This window comes from Humulus lupulus, chromosome 6 (genome assembly GCF_963169125.1).
Source record: "Humulus lupulus chromosome 6, drHumLupu1.1, whole genome shotgun sequence".
Classification (NCBI taxonomy): domain Eukaryota; kingdom Viridiplantae; phylum Streptophyta; class Magnoliopsida; order Rosales; family Cannabaceae; genus Humulus; species Humulus lupulus.
In genome coordinates, this window is record NC_084798.1 from 192,204,241 (window position 1) to 192,225,855 (window position 21,615).

General features: G+C 36.6%; 1 protein-coding gene across 5 annotated transcripts in view; it reads left to right on the top strand.

Annotated features, from left to right (window-relative positions):
• Positions 1-21,615, top strand: part of LOC133782881 (dicer-like protein 4) — a 37,382-nt gene that overhangs the window by 11,731 nt on the left and 4,036 nt on the right. For 4 of the 5 annotated variants that reach the window (XM_062222315.1, XM_062222317.1, XM_062222314.1 and 1 more), the window contains 13 exons: positions 7,293-7,424; positions 7,517-7,648; positions 8,117-8,255; positions 8,480-8,576; positions 15,073-15,265; positions 18,054-18,214; positions 18,309-18,515; positions 18,633-18,898; positions 18,985-19,259; positions 19,334-19,770; positions 20,010-20,110; positions 21,044-21,249; positions 21,390-21,599. In XM_062222315.1, coding sequence (XP_062078299.1) covers positions 7,293-7,424; positions 7,517-7,648; positions 8,117-8,255; positions 8,480-8,576; positions 15,073-15,265; positions 18,054-18,214; positions 18,309-18,515; positions 18,633-18,898; positions 18,985-19,259; positions 19,334-19,770; positions 20,010-20,110; positions 21,044-21,249; positions 21,390-21,599 — 2,556 coding nt within the window. Of the gene's footprint in view, positions 1-7,292; positions 7,425-7,516; positions 7,649-8,116; positions 8,256-8,479; positions 8,577-11,546; positions 11,650-15,072; positions 15,266-18,053; positions 18,215-18,308; positions 18,516-18,632; positions 18,899-18,984; positions 19,260-19,333; positions 19,771-20,009; positions 20,111-21,043; positions 21,250-21,389; positions 21,600-21,615 lie in introns of all 5 variants that reach the window. The other variant, XM_062222316.1, reaches the window with a different exon arrangement.

A 21,615-nucleotide genomic window follows, 5' to 3' on the forward strand; every position in this document is an offset into this window, starting at 1 on the left:
GTACTCTTTTGCTAAGGATTGTCTGAAGTTTAAAGGGCGGCTGGTTATTCTTTCTTCGTCACCATTTATACCATTATTACTACAGGAGTATCATTGCAGTAATGTGGGAGGTCACGCAGGGGCATTTCGTACATTTCAGCGAGTAGCCGCTGATTTATATTGGCACGGGATGAGGGGAGATATACAGAAATTCGTCGCTGAATGTCACATATGCCAGCAGTGTAAGTATTTGGCCCAATCACCTGCCGGATTGCTACAGCCACTCCCAATACCGGACCAAGTATGAGATGATATCTCAATGGATTTTAGAGTGTCTTCCACTATCTAATGGGTTTGACTCAATTCTTGTGGTGGTGGATCGCTTATCAAAGTATGGGCATTTTGTTCCTCTTCGACACCCTTACACAGTCGCTACGGTCGCTGCAGTTTTCGTCAAGGAGGTGGTCAAGTTACACGGAATTCCACGGTCCATTGTCTCGGATAGGGATAAAATTTTTCTTAGCCTTTTTTGGAAGGAACTATTCAAGTTACAAGGGACAATGCTCAAGCATAGCTCAGCCTACCATCCACAAACAGATGGCCAGACCGAAGTACTTAATAGGTGCTTGGAGACATACTTACGCTGCTTTGTAAGCTCTAAGCCGTCGCAGTGGGTCAAATGGTTAGCTTGGGCAGAGTACTGGCACAATACGTCTTATCATTCGGCAGCAGGAATGACACCATTCAAAGCGTTGTACCACCGAGATCCACCACCATTAATTCGGTTAGAAGGTAACCAAACTATGGTGTCCGCTGTAGAAAAAAATCTGCAAGTGCGTGATGAAGTTTTGGACCTGTTGAAGATGAACTTGCACCGTGCCTAGCAAAAGATGAAGTTTCAGGCTGACAAGAAGAGACGGGACATCGAATATGCAGTTGGTAATAAGGTCTATGTGAAGCTTAAACCATATAGATAGCAGACATTGGCAAAGCGTAAGAACCAGAAATTGGGACCTTTGTTTTTTGGCCCGTACCAGATTCTGTCCAAGATAGGCATGACGACTTACAAGCTACAACTACCAGCTGAGGCGAAGATACACCCTGTTTTTCATGTGTCTATGCTCAGACCAGCTTTGGGGCCGCACCAAACAGCTACCACCTTGCCCAAGAAACTGACAGCAGAACTGGAGTGGCTCCTCGAACCAGAAGCGCTGTTGGATATGAGACCAGGAACACATAATGAACAGCCGCAAGTGTTGATCAAATGGCTGCATCTACCTGAGTTCGAATCTACCTGGGAAGATTTAGCAACGGTTCAGCAGCAGTTTCCAGACTTCCACCTTGAGGATAAGGTGTGTCTTTGGGCCGGGGGTAATGTTAGACCACCATTGACTTATGTCTATGCTAGGAGGGGTAAGGGCAGAAAGAATGACAGGTCAGCAGATAGTAGGAGTGAGGAGAGTTAGTTAGAAGGGATTTTGTATTGTGTAAGGGGAACACGGTAGAATTGATAAGCCTTAGTATAAATAGAGGAGAGAAGTAGAGCAGAGTGTGCATTCTTTTGCTGAGAAAATTAGATTGTATTTGGAGAGAACCCAGCTCTTGAATTTTGGGTATTTTCAATGAAAAGGCTGTTGAGGAGTTCATTTTGAGCTCAGTTACTAATTCCTTACTGTTAATTACTAGCAATATCTAACCGGTACTGTGTTGAGACTTTGTGGGCTATTTGGCTTGAGAGAAATAGTAGGATTTGTGAAGACACTTCTTGTACAGTGGAGATTATCTTGGATAAGATCAAGTTCTGGGTTGCCAATTGGGTGTATAGATCAAGAGGTTTTGAGTGAGTTTCTTTTTTGGATCTTTGTAGGGAGTGGGGTAGTTTGTGGCTTTAACAACTATTGGGGAGTGTGGGGTTCTTTGGTGTTTTTATTTGGCCTTGTTTTGTTATATGTTGTTACCACGGTATTCCTCCGCCATAAGTGAGGGCTCAATTTTATTGAGAGGAGGTCAGGTTTAGACAATCACCTCTGTCTCTTTTCTTTTAAAAAAAGATAATGCCAAAGAATATACATTTGCTTTATTTAACTCTTATATGGTCTCTAATGGCATGCTTCATGAAACTTCTTGCGTTGATACTACATCCCAAAATGTTGTAGCAAAATGTAAAAACAGTCATCTTCTTGAAACTGCACGAGCCCTCTTATTTCAAATGTATTTTCCTAAACATTTTTGGGCCGATGTCGTTTCTACAATGTGTTTTCTTATCATTCGCATGCCATCTTCTGTTCTTATTGGTGAGATTCTGTATAAAATTCTTTTTCTCGGTAACTCATTGTTTCTTGCTAACCCTATGATATTTGGCAGTACTTGTTTTGCTAAAGATGTTCGTCCACATGTTACCAAATTAGATCCTAAGTCATTGAAGTGTGTATTCTTTGGATATTGTTGTCTTCATAAAGGGTATAGGTGTTATTGTCCCAATCTTAACAAATATCTTGTCTCCATTGATGTTACCTTCATGGAAAACACACCCTATTTTTTGTCTTTATCTATTCCTACTCGTTAGGGGTAGGATGATGATTTGTTGGTATATTCTATAACATCTTTTGACCCTGTCACACTTCCTGAGGAGTAGTGATGCATACAGGACGGAGAATTGGCGGGGAGTGTTCCCCCCATCCCCGTTCCCATTTATATTTTCAATTATTTCTCTGCCCCATCTCCGCTTATTCCTCGTTGGGGGGACGGGGTAGGGAATTCCCACGAGGAATCCATTTATTTAAAAAATAAATTTTATATTAAAATTTAAAAATAAGTCATAAATTATAAGTAAATTAAAACATTTCACAATATTTATTATTTAAAGTATTAAACATTATCCTAAATAAAATTTAAAATATTAAAAAAATTATTACTATACTACAATAACACAAAAAAAAAGATACAAAATACATATAAAATATTACAAAAATATATAAAAATTTAAACGGGTTCCGTCGGGGTAGGGGGTGCTATCCCCGTCCCCGCCCCATTTAACATTCGGGGATTGAAAATTATCCCCGTCCTCGGCCCGTTCCCTATTTAGACGAGGATTCCCTGCCCCATTAGAGGCAAGTCCCCGTGGGGCCCCGTCCCCATGGGGAAAATGTGCATCCCTACTGATGAGTCTTCTATTCCTCATCCTATCTCAGACACAACTCCCGACAAGTCTCCTATTACTCAACTTGTCTCAGCCACAACTCCCGATATGCCTCTGCCTCCTATTAAAGTGTACTTCAGGCGTCCACCTCCTGTTTCATATCCTGCACTTGCTTCTTCGTCATCAGATCTGGTCCCAATCAATGATCTTCCCATTGCGCTACGTAAAAGTAAACGTCAGTGCACTTATTCTATTTCTTCTTTAGTTTCTTATAATCACTTGTCATCTTCTTCTTGTTTTTCTATTGCTTCCCTTGATTCTATTTTGATTTGTAAGACTGTTCGTGAAGCCATATCTCATCTTGGTTGGCATAATGCAATGATAGAAGAGATGAATGCTTTAGATGACAATGGTATTTGGGACTTGGTCGATTTACCTTCAGGAAAACGGGCCATAGGGTGCAAATGAGTATTCACTGTTAAGGTCAATCCAGATGGATTGATTGCTCGATTAAATGGCCGTCTTGTTGTTAAGGGTTATTCTCAAAACTATGGAGTGGATTATTGTGATACTTTTTCTCCTGTTGCTAAGTTGACATTTGTTCGAATGTTTATTTCAATGACAACTACTCATCATTGACCTTTATATCAGCTAGATATCGAGAATGTTTTTCTTCATGGAGATCTTCAGGAGGAGGTGTATATGGAGCAATCTCCTGGTTTTGTTGCTCAGAGGAGTCGGGATGAGTTTTTCGTCTTCGAAAATCTTTATATGGTTTAAAACAAAGTCCTTGTGTTTGGTTTAGTAAATTTAGTCTAGCTGTTGAGAAATTCGGTATGTTGAAAAGTAAGTTGGACCATTCTATGTTTCTATAAACGATCAGTTGCCAGTATCATTCTGTTAGTTGTGTATGGATGATATTGTTATTACTGGAAATGATACTAGAGGAATCTCATCTCTTAAATCTTTCTTTCGTACTCAGTTTCATACGAAAGATTTGGGGATGCTCAAGTATTTCTTGGGAGTTGAGGTCACTCGGAGTAAACAAGGTATTTTTCTATTTTAAAGAAAAGATATCCTTGACTTGTTGGCTGAGACAGGAAAATTGGGAGCAAAACCTTATAGTACTCCAATGAGTCTTAATGTGCACTTTACAAGAGATGGGGAACCATTTGAAGATCCTGAAAATTATCGCAGGTTGGTTGGAAAGTTGAATTATCTTACTGTGACCTGTCCAAATATTGCATTCTCAGTTAGTGTTGTCAGTTAGTTCATGTCATCTCCAACAATTCATCATTGGGCATCGTTAAAGCAAATTTTGTGTTACTTAAAAGGAGTACCAGGACGAGGTATTGTGTACGCAGATCATGGACACATTATTATTGAGTGTTTCTCAGATGCAGATTGGGTAGGTTCCAAGGTCCACTCCAGGTTATTGCATTTTTGTTGGAGAGAATTTGGTCTATTGGAAGAGTAAGAAACAAAATATTGTGTCACGATCCAGTGTAGAGTTGAAATATAGGGCTATGGCACAGTCTATGTGAGGCAATGTGGATCTATCAATTATTGACTGAAGTAGGACTTAAGACTTTGGTACCAACAAAATTGTGGTGTGATAGCCAAGCTGTTCATCATATTGCATCTAATCCTGTATTCCACGAGCGGACTAAGCACATTGAAATTGATTGTCATTTTGTTGGTGAGAAAATTTAGCAAGACTTGATCTCCAGAGGATATATGAAGACTAGCGAACGACAAGGGGACATCTTCACAAAAGCAATAAATGGGATGTGGGTTGATTATTTTTGTAACAAGTTGGACATGATTAACATATATGTTCCAGCATGAGGGGGAGTGTTAGCTGTATATATTAGCTGTAAAATTAGTTATAAATTAGGATTAATTAGTTTCCTATATTCTCCTAGTTTCCTAGAATAGCTTCCCTATGTTTATTTCTCAATAAAACATAAGTGAATATTAGCTGTAAAATTAGTTGTAAATTATGATTAATTAGTTTCCTATATTCTCCTAGTTTCCTATAATAGGTTCCTACTTTGTATATAAATATTTGTTTATTTCTCAATAAAACATAAGTAAATATCTCTTCACCTCTTGTTACAGTGAACAAAGAAATTTGAAATTGTATTTATTTGATAATTTAATAGATGACAAATCAATTGTAATTGACTTATTTATGCTGATTACAAAGTAATTTAATCAACTAGCATATAATTACACTGTACTTGATTGAAAATTTTCGTGATGCTTCTGCTTCCTATAAAAGGATTTGGACTTGTGAAAATTTTGTGGCTTTTTCTTGTAAATCTTTTTTAGTGCTTTGATAGACTTAGATAGTTTTGCTAATCTTCTCTTTTAGAAGCCTGTGAAAGTTTATTTCATTATAATACAATAAGTTCTTCAAACGGGTCACAAGTTCTGATGTTTTTTTTTTGAAAAAAAAAGGGAACTTAGATTGGGAGAAGATTTATGGCCCATCAAATGACTGACTGTTGTTCCATACACTATTGAGTTCCCTTGTTAGTTCACAAAATAATTTTATTATAGACTAAAAGAAAAATGAAAGAGTGGAAGGGGTAGCTCAAGTGGTTAGGCATATGGTTTGTTCCCACATGGTCTGAGGTTCGAGTCTTTGTTGGGTGCCTACATAGCAATTATAATAGTTTTCTGGTCTCTAAATATTTTAGGTAGGTGAAAGAGCCTAGTTTAAAATAAAAGTGGAAAGATCAAGCAGGTCCTTGCGGGTTCTCAAGTTCCTAAAGAACTTAAGTGAGAGGGAGCTTCTACAAGTTTTACAGTTAGTTCCAGTGTTATATTCTTATAATCATTGTACTACAGTGGCCAATTGAAGGATTTTGAAGCATGATGGTTCATATGTATTTTCCACTTCAAATCTTCTTTATTCATATAGAAATCTCTGGCTTTAACAAAAGTGAAGGTGTTTGGGTGCTCTAAATAAGTTAAGTACTTGTGTGAACTTACACCGATGTAAGTCATCCTTATTTCCCCGAATTGGTGTGCATGGTGTGAAAGGAACGCCCAGTCTAGCGACCATCTACTTCTACATTTCTCCTTTATTGGAGTTGTTTGGTTCAAGTTTCTACAACATAGGGGAGTTGATTGGACACGGCCAGTGTCTTATCAAGGCATATGGAGGGGCTTAGGTTGCGACACGGGTGTTTTGGCGTTGAGAAAGAGGCTGTGGAATGAGGTTGTACTTGATATTTTTTGGGCTGTATGATTGGGGAAAAAAATAATAAAAGAATGTTCAGTAATGTAGAAGGGGATGAAGGAGCTATCTGGTTTAGACTATAGAATTGAGTGTTGAAAGATAGATATTATGTTTGTGATTTTTAGGAGGATAGTATATTAACTCCTATTATATGTATATTAATATTGCTGATTTGCACCTATTTTGTGTAATTGGATCAGATATGGGAATTTGATTCCAGGTTGTCTTTCATTCTGTTGTATTCTGTATGATTGGGGAAAAAAATAATAAAAGAATGTTCAGTAATGTAGAAGGGGATGAAGGAGCTATCTGGTTTAGACTATAGAATTGAGTGTTGAAAGATAGATATTATGTTTGTGATTTTTAGGAGGATAGTATATTAACTCCTATTATATGTATATTAATATTGCTGATTTGCACCTATTTTGTGTAATTGGATCAGATATGGGAATTTGATTCCAGGTTGTCTTTCATTCTGTTGTATTGTGTACATGTGACCTTTGTCTCTTTACGAAAAAAAAGAATCAGATTTGATGATTTGTTGTTTTTTATCCTTTTTATTTAGAGGGTGTGTGCGGTTCAATAAAAACATCAGGGAATATTTTTTTTCCCTGCTTACATGGTATTAGAGCTGAACCTCCGGCTCTGTTTCTTCCATGGTTGAAACGACCATGGCTGGTGCTGCCAGATATGTATCTGCCACCACCAGAGATTTTTCTTTTTGGATTTCATCAGACCCAAAACAAACACAGCCACCTAAGACCCACCCATGTTATTAGTGATACCTATTCTCTATGAGGCTATTTTATAAGGTTTTGTTTCTTATTAAAAAAATAGAAAAAAGATAATGCCCTCAAGCTATTATATTGTTTAAAGTTCTCAAATTTATATATTTAACATCCCCTTTTCAATCTCCTTGTAAAGGTTTATTCAGTCAAAGATAAAAAAGACTTGGATAGTTTTGTGGCATCTGCAAAAGTTAGAGTATATCATTATGGTTCTATGAATGACTCATCCAACTCTTATCATAGTAAACTTGAAAACGTGAAACGTGAGGTATGTTATTCTCATTACATCTAGCTTTAGAAAGGAATAACGTTTCCAAATGACATCACATCTTTCTTGCATTTTCTTTTGATGTATTACAGTGCATATCAACACTTAGTAGGAACATTACTGATGACTTTCAAAGTCTGAAGAGCACAAAAAAACTGCTAAACAGACTACATGATAATATGATATTCTGCTTGAGAAGTCTCGGCGTTTGGGGAGCATTACAAGTAAGCTCCTATAAATTCCACTAACTTTTCTTTGTTCTCTCAGTCGTTTCTTAGAAATAAGGGTATGTTATACTTCCTAATATAAGTATATATATCTAAGACAAGGTTATGTTGCTTAAAAAAATGGTAAAGATAAGGTTATGTTACTGGGATCTATATACTTATTTATACAACTTTTTAGGCTTCTCTTTTCTGTACTTCTGTGTATGGTATACGGCTTATTAATCATCATAGAAATTACTGTGCTTTCTTATGTTGTTGATGAGTTTATTGAAATTAACCTGTAATATTTTATATATCACCGGTGATTAACTACTTAGATATGATTTTTGAGGATAAAATAAATCATGCTTTCTACATCTCTTATTCTATTAATCCGTTGATTTAGTTGACCCAGTTGGTTTTGCCTGTAAGTTCTTTGGTTGCTGGCATGTTTAAACTTGGTTTTCTGTTTTCCCTTCTTCCAAGGCAATTCGCATTCTTTTGAAGGGTGATCATTCTGAACGGAATACACTAATAGAGGCCAAAGAAAATTATCGTGATCATTCTTTGTGTGATTTATATCTTTCCAAGGCTGCAAATGCTCTTGATTCTGACTGTAGGAGAGGTATTAAAATCAGTTTATTGTTATTCACTTCTAGATGAATAGACAGTTTAACAATATACTGTGGTTTTATTTTTATATTTTGTTGTGTAGTATATAATACTTTTGGTATTTTTGTTTTAGAATGACAAATAATCTAAATTAGTAAGCGGAAAAAAGAATTTGATACGAAAACCGGCATCGTATTTTGGTATTATTTCTGATTAGGATTACTGTGATTATTGCAGATGGTGTTGGATCTGATCTATCTTGCTTGGAGATATTAAAAGAGCCATTTTTCTCGAGCAAGCTTTTAAAACTTATTGAAATTCTTTCCTCCTTCAGGTTTGTATTTATTTCTTCACAAACATTATCGTAATATGATGTGAAATCAATCTGATAAAAATCTTATTCCATGAAGAAAAAATATAATAGCCTAGGGAGATTTTCAGTCTCCAATTCTCCAAATTAGGTTTAATCCCACCATTTACAAGTTTGGAAACAAAAATAAAACACTGCATTATCTAATTACATTACACATTAATCCAAGGAAACTAGAACTAAAAGGGAAACAATATATCAAATCTGTGATACACAAGCTGTAATACACCTCATCATAGCTATAAAATATACAATGCAATACATGTCTGATCTACCATTAAAGATAGATCTTCCAAGTTCCAACACTCCTCAAGTTGGTGACATCATAGGTAAGAGTGATGTACTGTTTGGAGTTAACGAGGGTGAAGATGAAAGAACGGTTGAAGATAGTGGGTCTTTTAAAATAGGAAGAGAAAAGAAGTTTCTTAAAGATCATCTTCACTAAAATTCTCTTTACGATTATGATTTGGATATTAGAACTGAACTTCAAAGAATGTTGCATTAAGGGTGACAAACATTTTTTTTAGTAGTTGGCCAGTAAATGTATATGTATACATATATATTTATATATGGAGAGTATCTAATGAAGATACATTTGTGGGCTCGTGTTTCAATTTTGCTGCAGTTACGTATTGAGACATGAAAAATGTTGTGCAACTGAAGGTCTTGATAGGTGAATTGGTAAAAAGACGAGTCTTAAGATAGAACGAAAGAAGAGTATATTTAGAAGATTTTGAAATTAAGAGCTTGAGGGAAGTCTATTGATAAGATAAGAGACATTGAAAACAACTTCTTAAAATATGGTTAATAAGATATATTGCTCGAGAATAAAATTAAAATGTTCACGACCACAGACAATGTGGAGAGTTTGAATTATCCTTTTTCCTCTTCAAGTTGTGGCTTGGCATGATTTCTAAAACCAATGGTCTAGAGCACAAAATCAACAAAGGCTTAACTATATTCTCTTACCTAGTTTTTTTTTAGTATTTATTAGGTAAATTTGCTAGTTCCAAGCAGAAAGGAGATAATATTTCTAGCTATTTCAGGGGAATTGGTTCTGATATAGAGTAATGGAAAGAAGTTGATTCTTCTTAGAAATCTGCAATCTGTACCAAGAATTTTTGCAGGCTTAAGTATTGTCAGAATAGGCACATTAATGATAGAGAATCTGTGTTATAGTATAGTATAGTACATCTTATTTATATACTGCTCTTCAATATTAGTGTTATAGTGGATTTGAGGGTTTATTGAGTAGGAAATATTATTCGGTATCCCTTTTTAGAATGGGAAACCTAGTTGTATATTTTGTATAGTTTCCATATTTAGATTATTGTAGGCTTATTTTGTTACCCTATTCTTTGCTGTAATTATGTTAGGATATTCGGTATTAACTACCAAATATCTTCTCATTCTCTGTACAGTGCCTATTTAAAGGCATAACTCTAATTCAATAAAATATAGAAGCATTATTTCCACATGGTACCAGAGCCTAAAAGCCTAACCCTAAAGCTGCCGTTGCTCTCTGCCTTTGTCTTGTTTTCTTTTTTTGCTTCTTTCTTCCCTCATGGCCACTGTAACCCATCCAAACACTCAAAATCCCACTGCCGCTGTCACTGATGACACCTCAGTCGATTCCATTATCAACAAAACCCCCTCTGATGTCTCTTCCACATCCTTTGATCGCCAAAACTCTCTCCAAATTACCATACACAAGCTGAATGGTCAGAACTTTCTACAATAGTCTCAATCCGTGAAGATGTACCTTCGAGGACGTGGACGCTTGGGATATCTCACTGGTTTTGTTCCTACTCCTTAGGCTGATGATCCCTCTTATGCTAAGTGGGAGTTCGAAAACTCTCATCATGGCCTGGCTTGTCAACTCAATGGAAGTGGACATTGGTAAGACTTATTTATTCCTTTCTACTGCTAAAGATGTGTGGGACACTGTTCAGGAGGCTTTCTCGGACTTGGAAAATTTTGCCCAGGTTTTTGAACTCAAATCCCGACTTCGGGATCAGCGACAAAATTCCATTACGGTAACACAATACTATGGCATCCTTTATAATCTTTGGCAAGAAATAGATCTTTTTTATGTTCCTGAATGGAAATGTTCTGTTGATGCTTCTTTCTATAAAAAATTGCTTGATCGAGAGACTTTTTGACTTTCTCTATGGCCTTGACCGAGACCTTGATGAGGTGCGTGGTCGTCTCATAGGCAAGAATCCTCTTCCCACCATCCGTGAGGCTTTTGTCGAGGTTCGACGGGAGGAGAGCAGGAAGAGAGTCAAGACGGGACCCCAAGTCGCTGCTGAAATTGATCAATCTTCTCTTGCTGCCCGACACATTAAGGATGGTGATGACCCTCGTGGAAATAGATGTGAATGTCCATGGTGTTCCCACTGCAACAAGGTTGGTCATACCAAGAAAAAATGTCGGCAAATCTATGGTAAACCAACTGATTGAAAGCCTCGTCCCTCAAATCATCCCAACTCTGACAGTCAAGCCTTGGTTGCCGCTCCACCAGAGCCTTTTCCATTCACTCCAGCTCAGATTACTCAGCTACATCAACTTCTAAGCACTGCTCCTGCTGTCCCTACAGTTGATCCTTTGTCCACCTCCAATCCAGGTACTTCCACTGCTATCAATGTTCAAAATACTGCCTGGATTGTGGACTCGGGGGCCTCGGATCACATGACTGGTCAGCCCAATCAGTTCAATACTTATACTCCTTGTCCAGGTACTCAAAAAATTAAAATTGCTAATGGCTCCCTTTCTTCTGTGGCTGATAAAGGAACTATACAATTCTCTCCTTCTCTTGTTCTACGAGATGTTTTCCATGTTCCTAATCTCTCTTGTAATCTTCTTTCTGTTAGTAAAATCACTCATGACCAGTTGTGTTTTGCTTCTTTCTCACCACTTTGTTGTACTTTTCAGGATATGTCATCGAGGAAGACGATTGGGAATGCGAAGGCATGTAGTGGGCTGTATTACCTTGATCTGTTTCCTCCTGTTCAAGTCAATAAAGCTCTTGTTTCTGGTTGTATTTCTTCTAGTGACAATGATATTATGAGGTGGCATTATAGGTTAGGCCACCCTAGTTTTTCATATTTAAAGTACTTATTTCCTAAGTTGTTTCGAAATAAAAACTTGAGCTTATTTCAATGTGAAATTTGTCAATTGGCCGAACACACACATGCTGTTTTTTATTCTATACCATACAAATCCACCCAACCATTTACTCTTATTCATAGTGATATATGGGGACCATCTCGAATAACAAATACTACAAATACTAGATGGTTTATTACTTTCATTGATGATCACATGTGTTAGTTGGGTATTTCTCCTTAAAACTAAATCTGATGCTGCCATGACATTCAAATTTTTTCACTCTATGATAAAAACTCAATTCAATGAAAATCTACAAGTCACATATAGTGGAATTGAATATTTTAATTCAATCTTGGGTGATTATCTTTTATCTCATGGTATTATGCATAAAAGCTTGTGTGCAGGCACACCTCAACAAAATGGGGTTGCTGAACGCAAAAATAGGCATCTTTTAGAAATTGCTAGAGCCCTAATGTTTACAAATTCTGTCCCAAAACATTTCTAGGGTGAGGCTATTCTTACAGCCGTATATCTCATCAATAGAATGCCCTCTTGAGTGTTAAAATATAACACTCCTCTCTCAGTGCTTCTTAAAAAATATCCATATACACCACTTGTTTCCAATCTTCCTTTAAAAACGTTTGGATGTATCTCTTATGTTCATGTTCTTTGTCCTAATCGTTCTAAGTTTGATCCCTGAGCTCTAAAATGTATTTTTTTGGGACTCTTCTACCAAAAAAGGTAGAAGTGCTACGACTCTTCTACTCGACGTATGTACGTCTCCTTAGATGTTACATTCAATGAAGAGCAACCTTTTTATCCCAACTATTCACTTCAGGGAGGGACTGTAAGTGATGTTTCTAGTTGGGATACTTGTCTTCCTAAGACTATTCTTGAATTATCTTCTGAGCAACAACCTTAGTCGTCACAACCTTAGTCGCCCAAAACTAAGGAACTCCTAGTTTATTCTCGGCGACCAAGAAATCATCAAGTAATATAGTAAACTACTGCTCCAACATCTCATGACTCTGACTTAGACCAATCCTGATGTAAGTAATTCTCCTCTTAACCCTTTTGTACCTACTGATATTTCTAATATTGAGTCTTCAGGTATGGTAGAACCCGAGTCTGAGTTACCAATTGCCTAAAGGAAAGGCGTTAGAAGTTGTACTCAACATCCAATGTCAAGATATGTCTGTTATAGTAGACTGAATCCTCACTATAAAGCTTTTTTAGCAAAAGTCGAGCAAGTAGTGATTCCCAAGACTATTACCGAGGCTCTCACATAGGAAGACTGGAAGAAAGCAGTGGATGAGGAAATTGGGGCACTAGAAGCCAACACCGCATGAAAAATAATCAAACGACCTCGAGACAAACATGTGGTAGGGTGTAAGTGGGTCTTTACAGTCAAACACAAGGCAGATGGAACAATAGACTGGTACAAAGCAAGACTTGTTGCAAAATGGTTCACTCAGACATATGGGGTGGACTATAATGAGATATTTGCTCTGGTTGCCAAGTTAAATACAGTAATGGTATTATTATCTGTTACTGCCAATCTTGATTGGCCCTTACAACAACTTGACATTAAAACGCTTTTCTCAATGGACATTTGGAAGAAGAGGTTTTCATGAAGATTCCTCCTGGTTCGAAGGAAGATATGGAATAGAGAATGTTTGTTACTTGAAAAAGTCATTCTATGGCCTAAAGCAATCTCCAAGGGCGTGGTTTGAAAGATTTAATCAGGTGATAAGAAAGCATGGATATAAACAGGCTCAGTCAGATCATACCCTGTTTTTCAAACACACACAAGAGGGGAATACTCAAGGGACATGATAATAACAAGTGATGATTATGAAGAGCAAGGAAGACTCAAGGGAGTGCTAGTCCAGGAATTTGAAGTTAAAGATCTTGGGCCAATGAAGTACTTTCTCGGAATGGAGGTTACAAGAACAAAACAAGGTATTTCGGTATCTCAGAGGAAATATATATTCTGGATCTTCTCAAAGAAATTGGAATGAGTGGCTGTAAACCTATTGCAACACCGATTGAACCAAGAGGCAAGTACATAAAGGAAAAAAGGAAGACAGTCGACAAAGGTATGTATTAGCGGCTAGTGGGCAAACTGATCTATCTTACACAAGACCTGCTATTGCATTTGTTGTAAGCTTGGTTAGTCAATACATGCACAATCTTTTAGAAGAACACTTGGAAGCTATGTATAGAGTCTTGCGCTATCTAAAGAAAACACCAGGGACTGGGTTATTGTTTAAGAAAGATAAAGAGCGAGGTGTTGAGGCCTTCACAGATGCGGATTGGGCAGGATCAGTTGAGGATAGAAGATCAACAACTGGTTATTGCACTAAAGTTTGGGGGAACTTGGTTGCTTGGAGGAGTAAGAAGCAACCAGTGATAGTTCGAAGTAGTGCTGAAACAGAACTTACAGCTCTCGCTCAAGGAGTATGTGAACTAATCTGGATTAAACGCATACTCGAAGAACTAAAACTTCAAAGGATTGATCCATTGAAGTTGTATGGTGATGGTAAATCAGCCATTAGCATTGCACATAACCCAATTCATCACGACAGAACTAAACATGTTGAAGTGGATAGACACTTTATCAAAGAAAAAATTGATGAAAAGGAATTGTGTTGTCTACATTCCCAGCAAGCACCAACAGGCAGATATACTGACCAAGGGTTTGTTTAAAGAAAGTTTCAATGAGTTAGTGTGCAAGCTAGGCATGTGAAATCTCTATGTACCAGCTTGAGGGAGGGTGTAGGAAATATTATTCGGTATCCCTTTTTAGAATGGGAAACCTAGCTTTATATTTTGTATAGTTTCCACATTTAGATTATTGTAGGCTCATTTTGTTACCCTATTTTTTGTTGTAATTATGCTAGGATATTCGGTATTAACTACTAAATATCTTCTCATTCTCTGTATAGTGCCTATTTAAAGGCATAACTCTAATTCAATAAAATATAGAAGCATTATTTCCACATATCTTTTCTTGATTTCAGTAGAAGTTAATAGTACTAGTTATGTTTTGGTTTTGCAAAATTTATCTTTGTTTTGCTTTTTTTTTTATTTAATCTTGATTGTTAACGATTTTCCTCCGCCATAAGTGAGGATTTTTAATAAACTTGGGCGGAGGTCACCCATGGACATGTGATCTTTGTATCTTTTCAAAAGTAAAAATAAAAAGTGTTAATCGTGGATTTGACGTTGTATTCTTAGAGAAACAGATGGATTTACGTTTTCTAGTTGTCTTTCTGATATGGCTTTGAGGATATGTTTTATGTCTTGTGGCTATATTTTTTAATATGGTTTCCCCTTGACTTTTCAGGTTACAACCAAATATGAAATGTATAGTTTTTGTTAATAGGATTGTCACTGCAAGATCCTTAGCATGCATGCTGCAAAGCCTCAAGTTTTTGGCATATTGGAAATGTGATTTCCTTGTAGGAGTAAATGCTGGACTCAAGGGTATGTCTCGCAAGACATTGAACATCATTCTAGAGAAGTTTCGGTTTGGAGAGGTAGGACGTAATGGCTTCTTGCTAATGGCAGATTCTTTTATACTAATGCATCTTGAAGAATATCTTCCCTAGGCCTACTTTCTCCATATCATTAAGTCTTAATTGGTCTTGTAGAAAAATATACTCTTGATTGTTATTTTCATTTCTAAAGAAATAGCCTTTCAATAAGTTGAGTACAAAGGTATATTCCAGGTATAAACTAATTTACATATTAATTACATCTTAGCTGTAAAACACTAACAAATAATTTAGATTATTCTACACCCTCCTTTAAGTCGGTGCATACAAGTTCCGCATGCCCAGCTTGCACACTTGCTTATCAAAGCTTTTTTTTGATAATCCTTTTGTTAACAAATCAACAGCTTGTTGTTTGCTTGGCACATAAACAACACTTTTTTTTCTTCAATTTTTTAATTTATGAAATGATGGTCCACCTCCACATGTTTGGTTCTATCATGATGATTTATATTTTATGAAATGATTGTGTGCTATATTAATAGCTGATTTATTGTCGCTGTATGGTTTCAAAGGATTCATCCTTTGAAGTTGTAGTTCTTCAAGAACTCGTTTGATCAAGATCAATTCACATACTCCTTGAGCAAGAGCTCTAAGCTTAGCTTCAACATTGCTTCTTGCGACAAAATGTTGTTTCTTGCTTCTCCAAGTAACAAGGTTTCCCCATACCTTTGTACAATATCCAGATGTTGATCTTCTGTTTTCAATTGAACCTGCCCAATCTGCATCTGTGAAAGCTTCTATGCCTCATTCTCCATTTTTTTTAACAACAGACCTTTTCCTAGTGTCATCTTTAGATACTGTAATATCCTGTAAACTGCCTTCAAGTGTTCTTCTAAAAGGTTGTGCATATACTGACTGATCAAGCTAACTGCAAAGGCAATGTCAGGTCTAGTGTGAGACAAATAGATCAATTTTCTCACTAGTCGTTGATACATCCCTTTGTCTACATGTTTCTCCTTTTCTTTCTTCTTGTACTTTCCTTTGGGTTCCACTGGTGTTGCTGCTAGTTTACATTTGAGCATACTTGTCTCTTTGAGTAGATCAATAACATACTTACGTTGAGAGATTGAAATCCCTTGTTTGGTTCTTGCAAACTCCATACCCAGAAAGTATCTCATCTGACCAAGATCTTTTACCTCATATTCTTGGGCTAGTAGTCTTGTAAGCTCATCCATTCCATTAAGGTCATTTTCAGTTAGAATCATATCATCAACATAGATAATAAGAATTACAATTTTACCATCTTGTGAAAGTTTGAAGAATAGAGTATGATCCGATTGACCTTGTTTATACCCATGCTTCTTAATCATTCGATTGAACCTCTCAAAGCATGCTCGTGGTGACTGCTTCAAGCCATAGAGAGTTTTCTTTAAGTAACATGCTGTTTCTTTTCCATATTTTCCTTCGAGGCCAGGAGGAATCTTCATATAAATCTCTTCCTCTAAATTTATGTTTAGAAGGGCGTTCTTAATATCAAGTTGCAGCAATGGCCAATCAAGATTAGAAGCTATTGATAGGAGAATTCTTACTGTGTTTAGTTTTTCCATTGGTGCAAATGTCTCTGTATAGTCCGCCCCGCAAGTTTGAGTGAACCCCTTTGCAACCAACCCTGCCTTGTATCTTTCTATAGTACCATCATCTTTGTATTTCACTGTGAATACCCACTTGCATCCTACCACATGCTTGTCTTTCGGCTGAGCAACTATTTCTAGGTTGCATTTTTTCCAACGCCCCTATTTCCTCTTCGACCGCTTTCTTCCACTCAGGAATGGACAAGGACAAGGCTTCATCAATATTCTTTGGAATAATTATCTCCTTAATTTTGGCAGCAAATGCTCTGAATTTTGGTGTGAGTCTGCTATAGCACACATACTTAGATATAGGATGTAAAGTACAATTCCTCACTCCCTTTGTGCAATGGGAAGATCTGATTCTATCACACTCGAACTAGGATTAGAATCAAATGAAATTGGGCTCAAAAAATCACTTACATTGGGATTTGTCATTGGTTCAGACTCATGGGAGACGAGATCCGTAAATGGCGGTATTACTTGATGTTTGTCCCGTCGTCTAGTATAAATCAACTCCTCTTTTTTCTGCATTTATTTGGTCTGTCTTTTACATTTCAGGAGTGTTTTGTTCAGAATTTAGCGCAGAGTTAGAATCAATTGGCAGATTAAACTCGATGGGTGGACTAGACTCAATTGGCGGATTAGACTTAATGGGTGGACTGAATTCAGGTCCTATCAATTGGTATACTAGTATCCCAACAGTGAGTATCACTAACAATCTCTCCCTGAAGCGAAGTGTTGAGATAAAAAAGTTGCTCTTCATTGAAAGTGACGTCTGATGACACACTAAGGCGACGAGTGAGAAATATACTCTTGATTGTTATTTTCATTTCTAAAGGAATAGTCTTTAAATAGGCTGAGTACGAAGCTATATTCTAGGTATAAAGTAATTTACACATTAATTACATTTTAGTTGTAAAATACTAACTAATGAACTGTAAAACACTAACAAATAATTCAGATTATTTCTACAGTTCTTATCTGCCATGTGATCCCAATTCTCAATGGAAAACTAGAATGCTTAATAGCATATCATCTTTCATGTGTTTTTCTCGTTTTTGATGTAATCGTTGTTGGAAAAGTTTGGGGCCTCCTTTTTCATGTTTGTCAGTATGTCAATGAAATATTATGTCTTTTAATGCAACTCTATTCTAATGGATTATAGATATTAATTTCTTTATAGCTGATTTCTTTGGCAGTTGAATTTATTGATTGCAACCAAAGTAGGTGAAGAAGGACTTGATATTCAGACATGCTGCCTGGTGATACGATTTGATCTCCCAGAGACTGTTTCTAGCTTTATACAATCAAGAGGTCGTGCACGAATGGCCGAGTCTGAATATGCATTTTTGGTGGACAGGTGCTTTTCTGAAGCATATGTTCTTGGAACAATGGTTTGTTTCCTCATCTTTTTTTTTTCTTTGAAGTAATTGTTGTTTTTCTTGCTGTTGCAGTGGTGATCAGAAAGAGCTAGATCTGATAGAAAACTTCAAACAAGATGAACATCATATGAATTGTGAAATCGCTTGCAGAACATCGAATGAGACGTTTATTGGCTTGGAAGAAAGAGTATACAGAGTTGATTCTTCTGGGGCTTCCATAAGTTCTGGACATAGCATATCATTACTGCACCAATATTGTTCAAAACTTCCACATGATGAGTATGCCCTTGTGCTCAATGCATTGTTTTTATTTTGCTAGTCATATCTTAATTTTGAGTACTTGAAAGCTTTTGAAAATTGTATGGCAATGTTTGATGCACCCATCTGTGCTTGCAGGTATTTTGACCCTAAACCAAAGTTCTTTTTTCTAGATGATCTGGAAGGAACTGTCTGTCATATAGTTTTACCTTCCAATGCTCCAATACATGTAATTTTCAGCACACCACAATCCTCAAGAGAAGCTGCTAAAAAGGATGCTTGTCTCAAAGCAATTGAAGAGTTGCATAAAATGGGTGCAATAAGTGACTTTCTTTTGCCAATGCAAGAGAATGTGAATTTGGAAGAGCCATTGCTCGATTCTTCTGATTCTGATAGCTCTGAAGGTTAAGCCACAATAAGCATTAAAATATTGTTTTCTCTTGCTCTTGCCTTCTGTTTTACCAAATATTATCAATTTTCTTTGTTGCAGATGACAGAGGACGAGTAGAATTGCATGAGATGCTAGTTCCTGCTCTGCTAAAGGAGCCATGGCATAACACAGAGGCTCCTGTTTATCTGCACTCATACTATATTGAATTTACCCCTAATCCTGCGGATAGGATTTATAAAAAATTTGGTTTATTTGTCAAGGCTAGTCTCCCAGTCGAGGCTGTGAAAATGGAACTTGAGCTTCAATTGGCTCGTGGGAGGTCAGTGCTGACAAAGCTGGTCCCATCGGGAGTTACAGAATTTTATGAAGATGAGGTAGGGAGTTATGTTGAGATAAAATTTAATATGCTGAAGTCTTGTTAATATATTCTACTTTTGTAATTTTACAGATTATTCGAGCAGAGAAATTTCAAGAAATGTTTCTCAAGGTCATTCTTGAGCGCGAGGAATTTGTTTCTCAATTTGTTCCATTGGGAACGAATGTCTTTTCTAAATTAGACTCCCGGACCTTCTACTTGTTGCTCCCAGTAACTTTTTATGGCAATGAAAATACGCTGAGCATAGATTGGAAGATCATCAGAAAATGTTTATCATCCCCACTTTTCAGAAGTCCAGGAAATACTGTGGAAAAAAATATTCTTGCATCAGATGTTAACTTGCAACTTGCTGATGGTCGCAGAAAAATAAGTGATATTGAGAATAGTTTGGTTTATGCTACTCATACGAAAAGCTTTTACTTTGTTGCTGACATTGTCCATGAAAAGAATGGGCACAGCCCATACAAAGATTCGAGTACTTTAACCTATATGAATCATTTAGTTGAAAGGTATGTAGCAAGTCTTACTCATTTGAATAATTTCTTAATGATTGTACACGTTAAATAATTCTGTCTTCCTCTTGCATATTCTTCATCATCTTAATTGAAATATCAGTCTATTGACATGATATTTGTTGCAAAAATGTAATGGGAGTTTGGCACTCATAATATTGAGTGGATTATATCCTCACATATAAATATAGTTTAGTTCTTTTACTAAGGTTTTTCTTGTTTACTCGGGGAGTCAGGTTTGGCATCACACTTAAATACCCTGAACAACCTTTTTTGCGGGCAAAACCTCTTTTTTCTCTTCACAACTTGCTGCACAACCGGAAGAACGATGATTCGGGTAACCTTTTTTGTTTGATTTGGTTTTCACATCAGAATTAAGATTCTGATGGTTACTATGCATGCAGTTGGACTATATTTAATTGTGTATTATACTCTCTCATAGAAAAATATAACGCTGCACATTTTTACATTGCACCAATTACATTGTTTATACATGTTATACTTGATCATTTATATATCTAATATACTTGATTGCAAAGGGTTAAGAACCAACCATATGTTTTGAGTACTAAATAATATTTGTTTTAGCAGTGATATTTCAACTTGTAGACAACTTAGTTTGGTATTTAAACGATGATGAAATGAACCAAACCATGGTTGCACTGTGATTCTAACCTTGAGATAATTGTCTGAAGAGTGAGAAGGGTGAATTACAATACAAGACTGTAATTGCTTCAGTTTTTTCTTCTTCTAGACATATATATATATAATATATATATATATAGAGAGAGAGAGAGCAGCACAGGCAAGTGTAAACTTCGAAAGGTGCGAATAAGTACCATGGTAACTTTCGAGAAGTTTTATTTTTCCACAAGAATATTAAGGTATTGGGTTTCTTAATAGGAACTATGTATAGCACTATGTGGTGCTAGAAAATTAAAATTCAACTGGGGAAATATGATACATTCATAGAAATAGGGAAAACAAAAGCTGTTGGGCAAGAAGAATTGGTCATATGCCAAAAAAGAATTAAGTAAAGTTGATGGCAGACATGAATTGGAGTTGTAATTTATCATTTTACACGTGAGGTGCTTTCATCATTGTGCAGAGTTCACAACTTCTTTTCTTACTTTTTTTCACCTTGAGAGATTATGTTGTCTAAGAAAGCTTTTCTTTTTCTTCTTCATTCTAGATTCATTTTTATTTTCCCTCTTCTCTTTCCTACCCTCTACACTAATAATTATTTGGAATATTGTCTCATTTTGAACAGTGTCAAATCACCTAGACGAGTTCTTAAACGATTTTCCTCCCGAGCTTTGTGAGTTGAAGATTATAGGCTTTTCAAAAGATATTGGGAGTTCAGTTTCTCTGTTACCTTCAGTTATGCATCGCTTGGAAAACCTTCTTGTTGCCATTGAACTGAAGAACCAGTTATCTATTTCATTCCCCGAGGCATCTGAAGTTACTTCTCACAGAGTAAGGAGTTACTGGCTGATACTTGTTGTATAAGCAGTGAATTTTTCCAACATGTTCATTACAGTGCTCATCATATAATTGTGACTGTCTAGCTAGACATGAACTGATTTCCTACTAACTGTTATGAATCTTCATATTAGGTTCTTGAAGCACTAACCACAGAGAAGTGCCAGGAGCGTTTTTCTCTTGAGAGGCTTGAAGTACTTGGTGATGCTTTTCTCAAATTTGCTGTTGGAAGGCGTCTATTTCTCTTGCATGGTACTCTTGATGAAGGTCAACTTACAAATAAGCGATCCAACATAGTAAACAATTTGAATTTATGCAAGCTAGCGTGTAAGAGCAACTTACAGGTATGGTTAAGAGCTC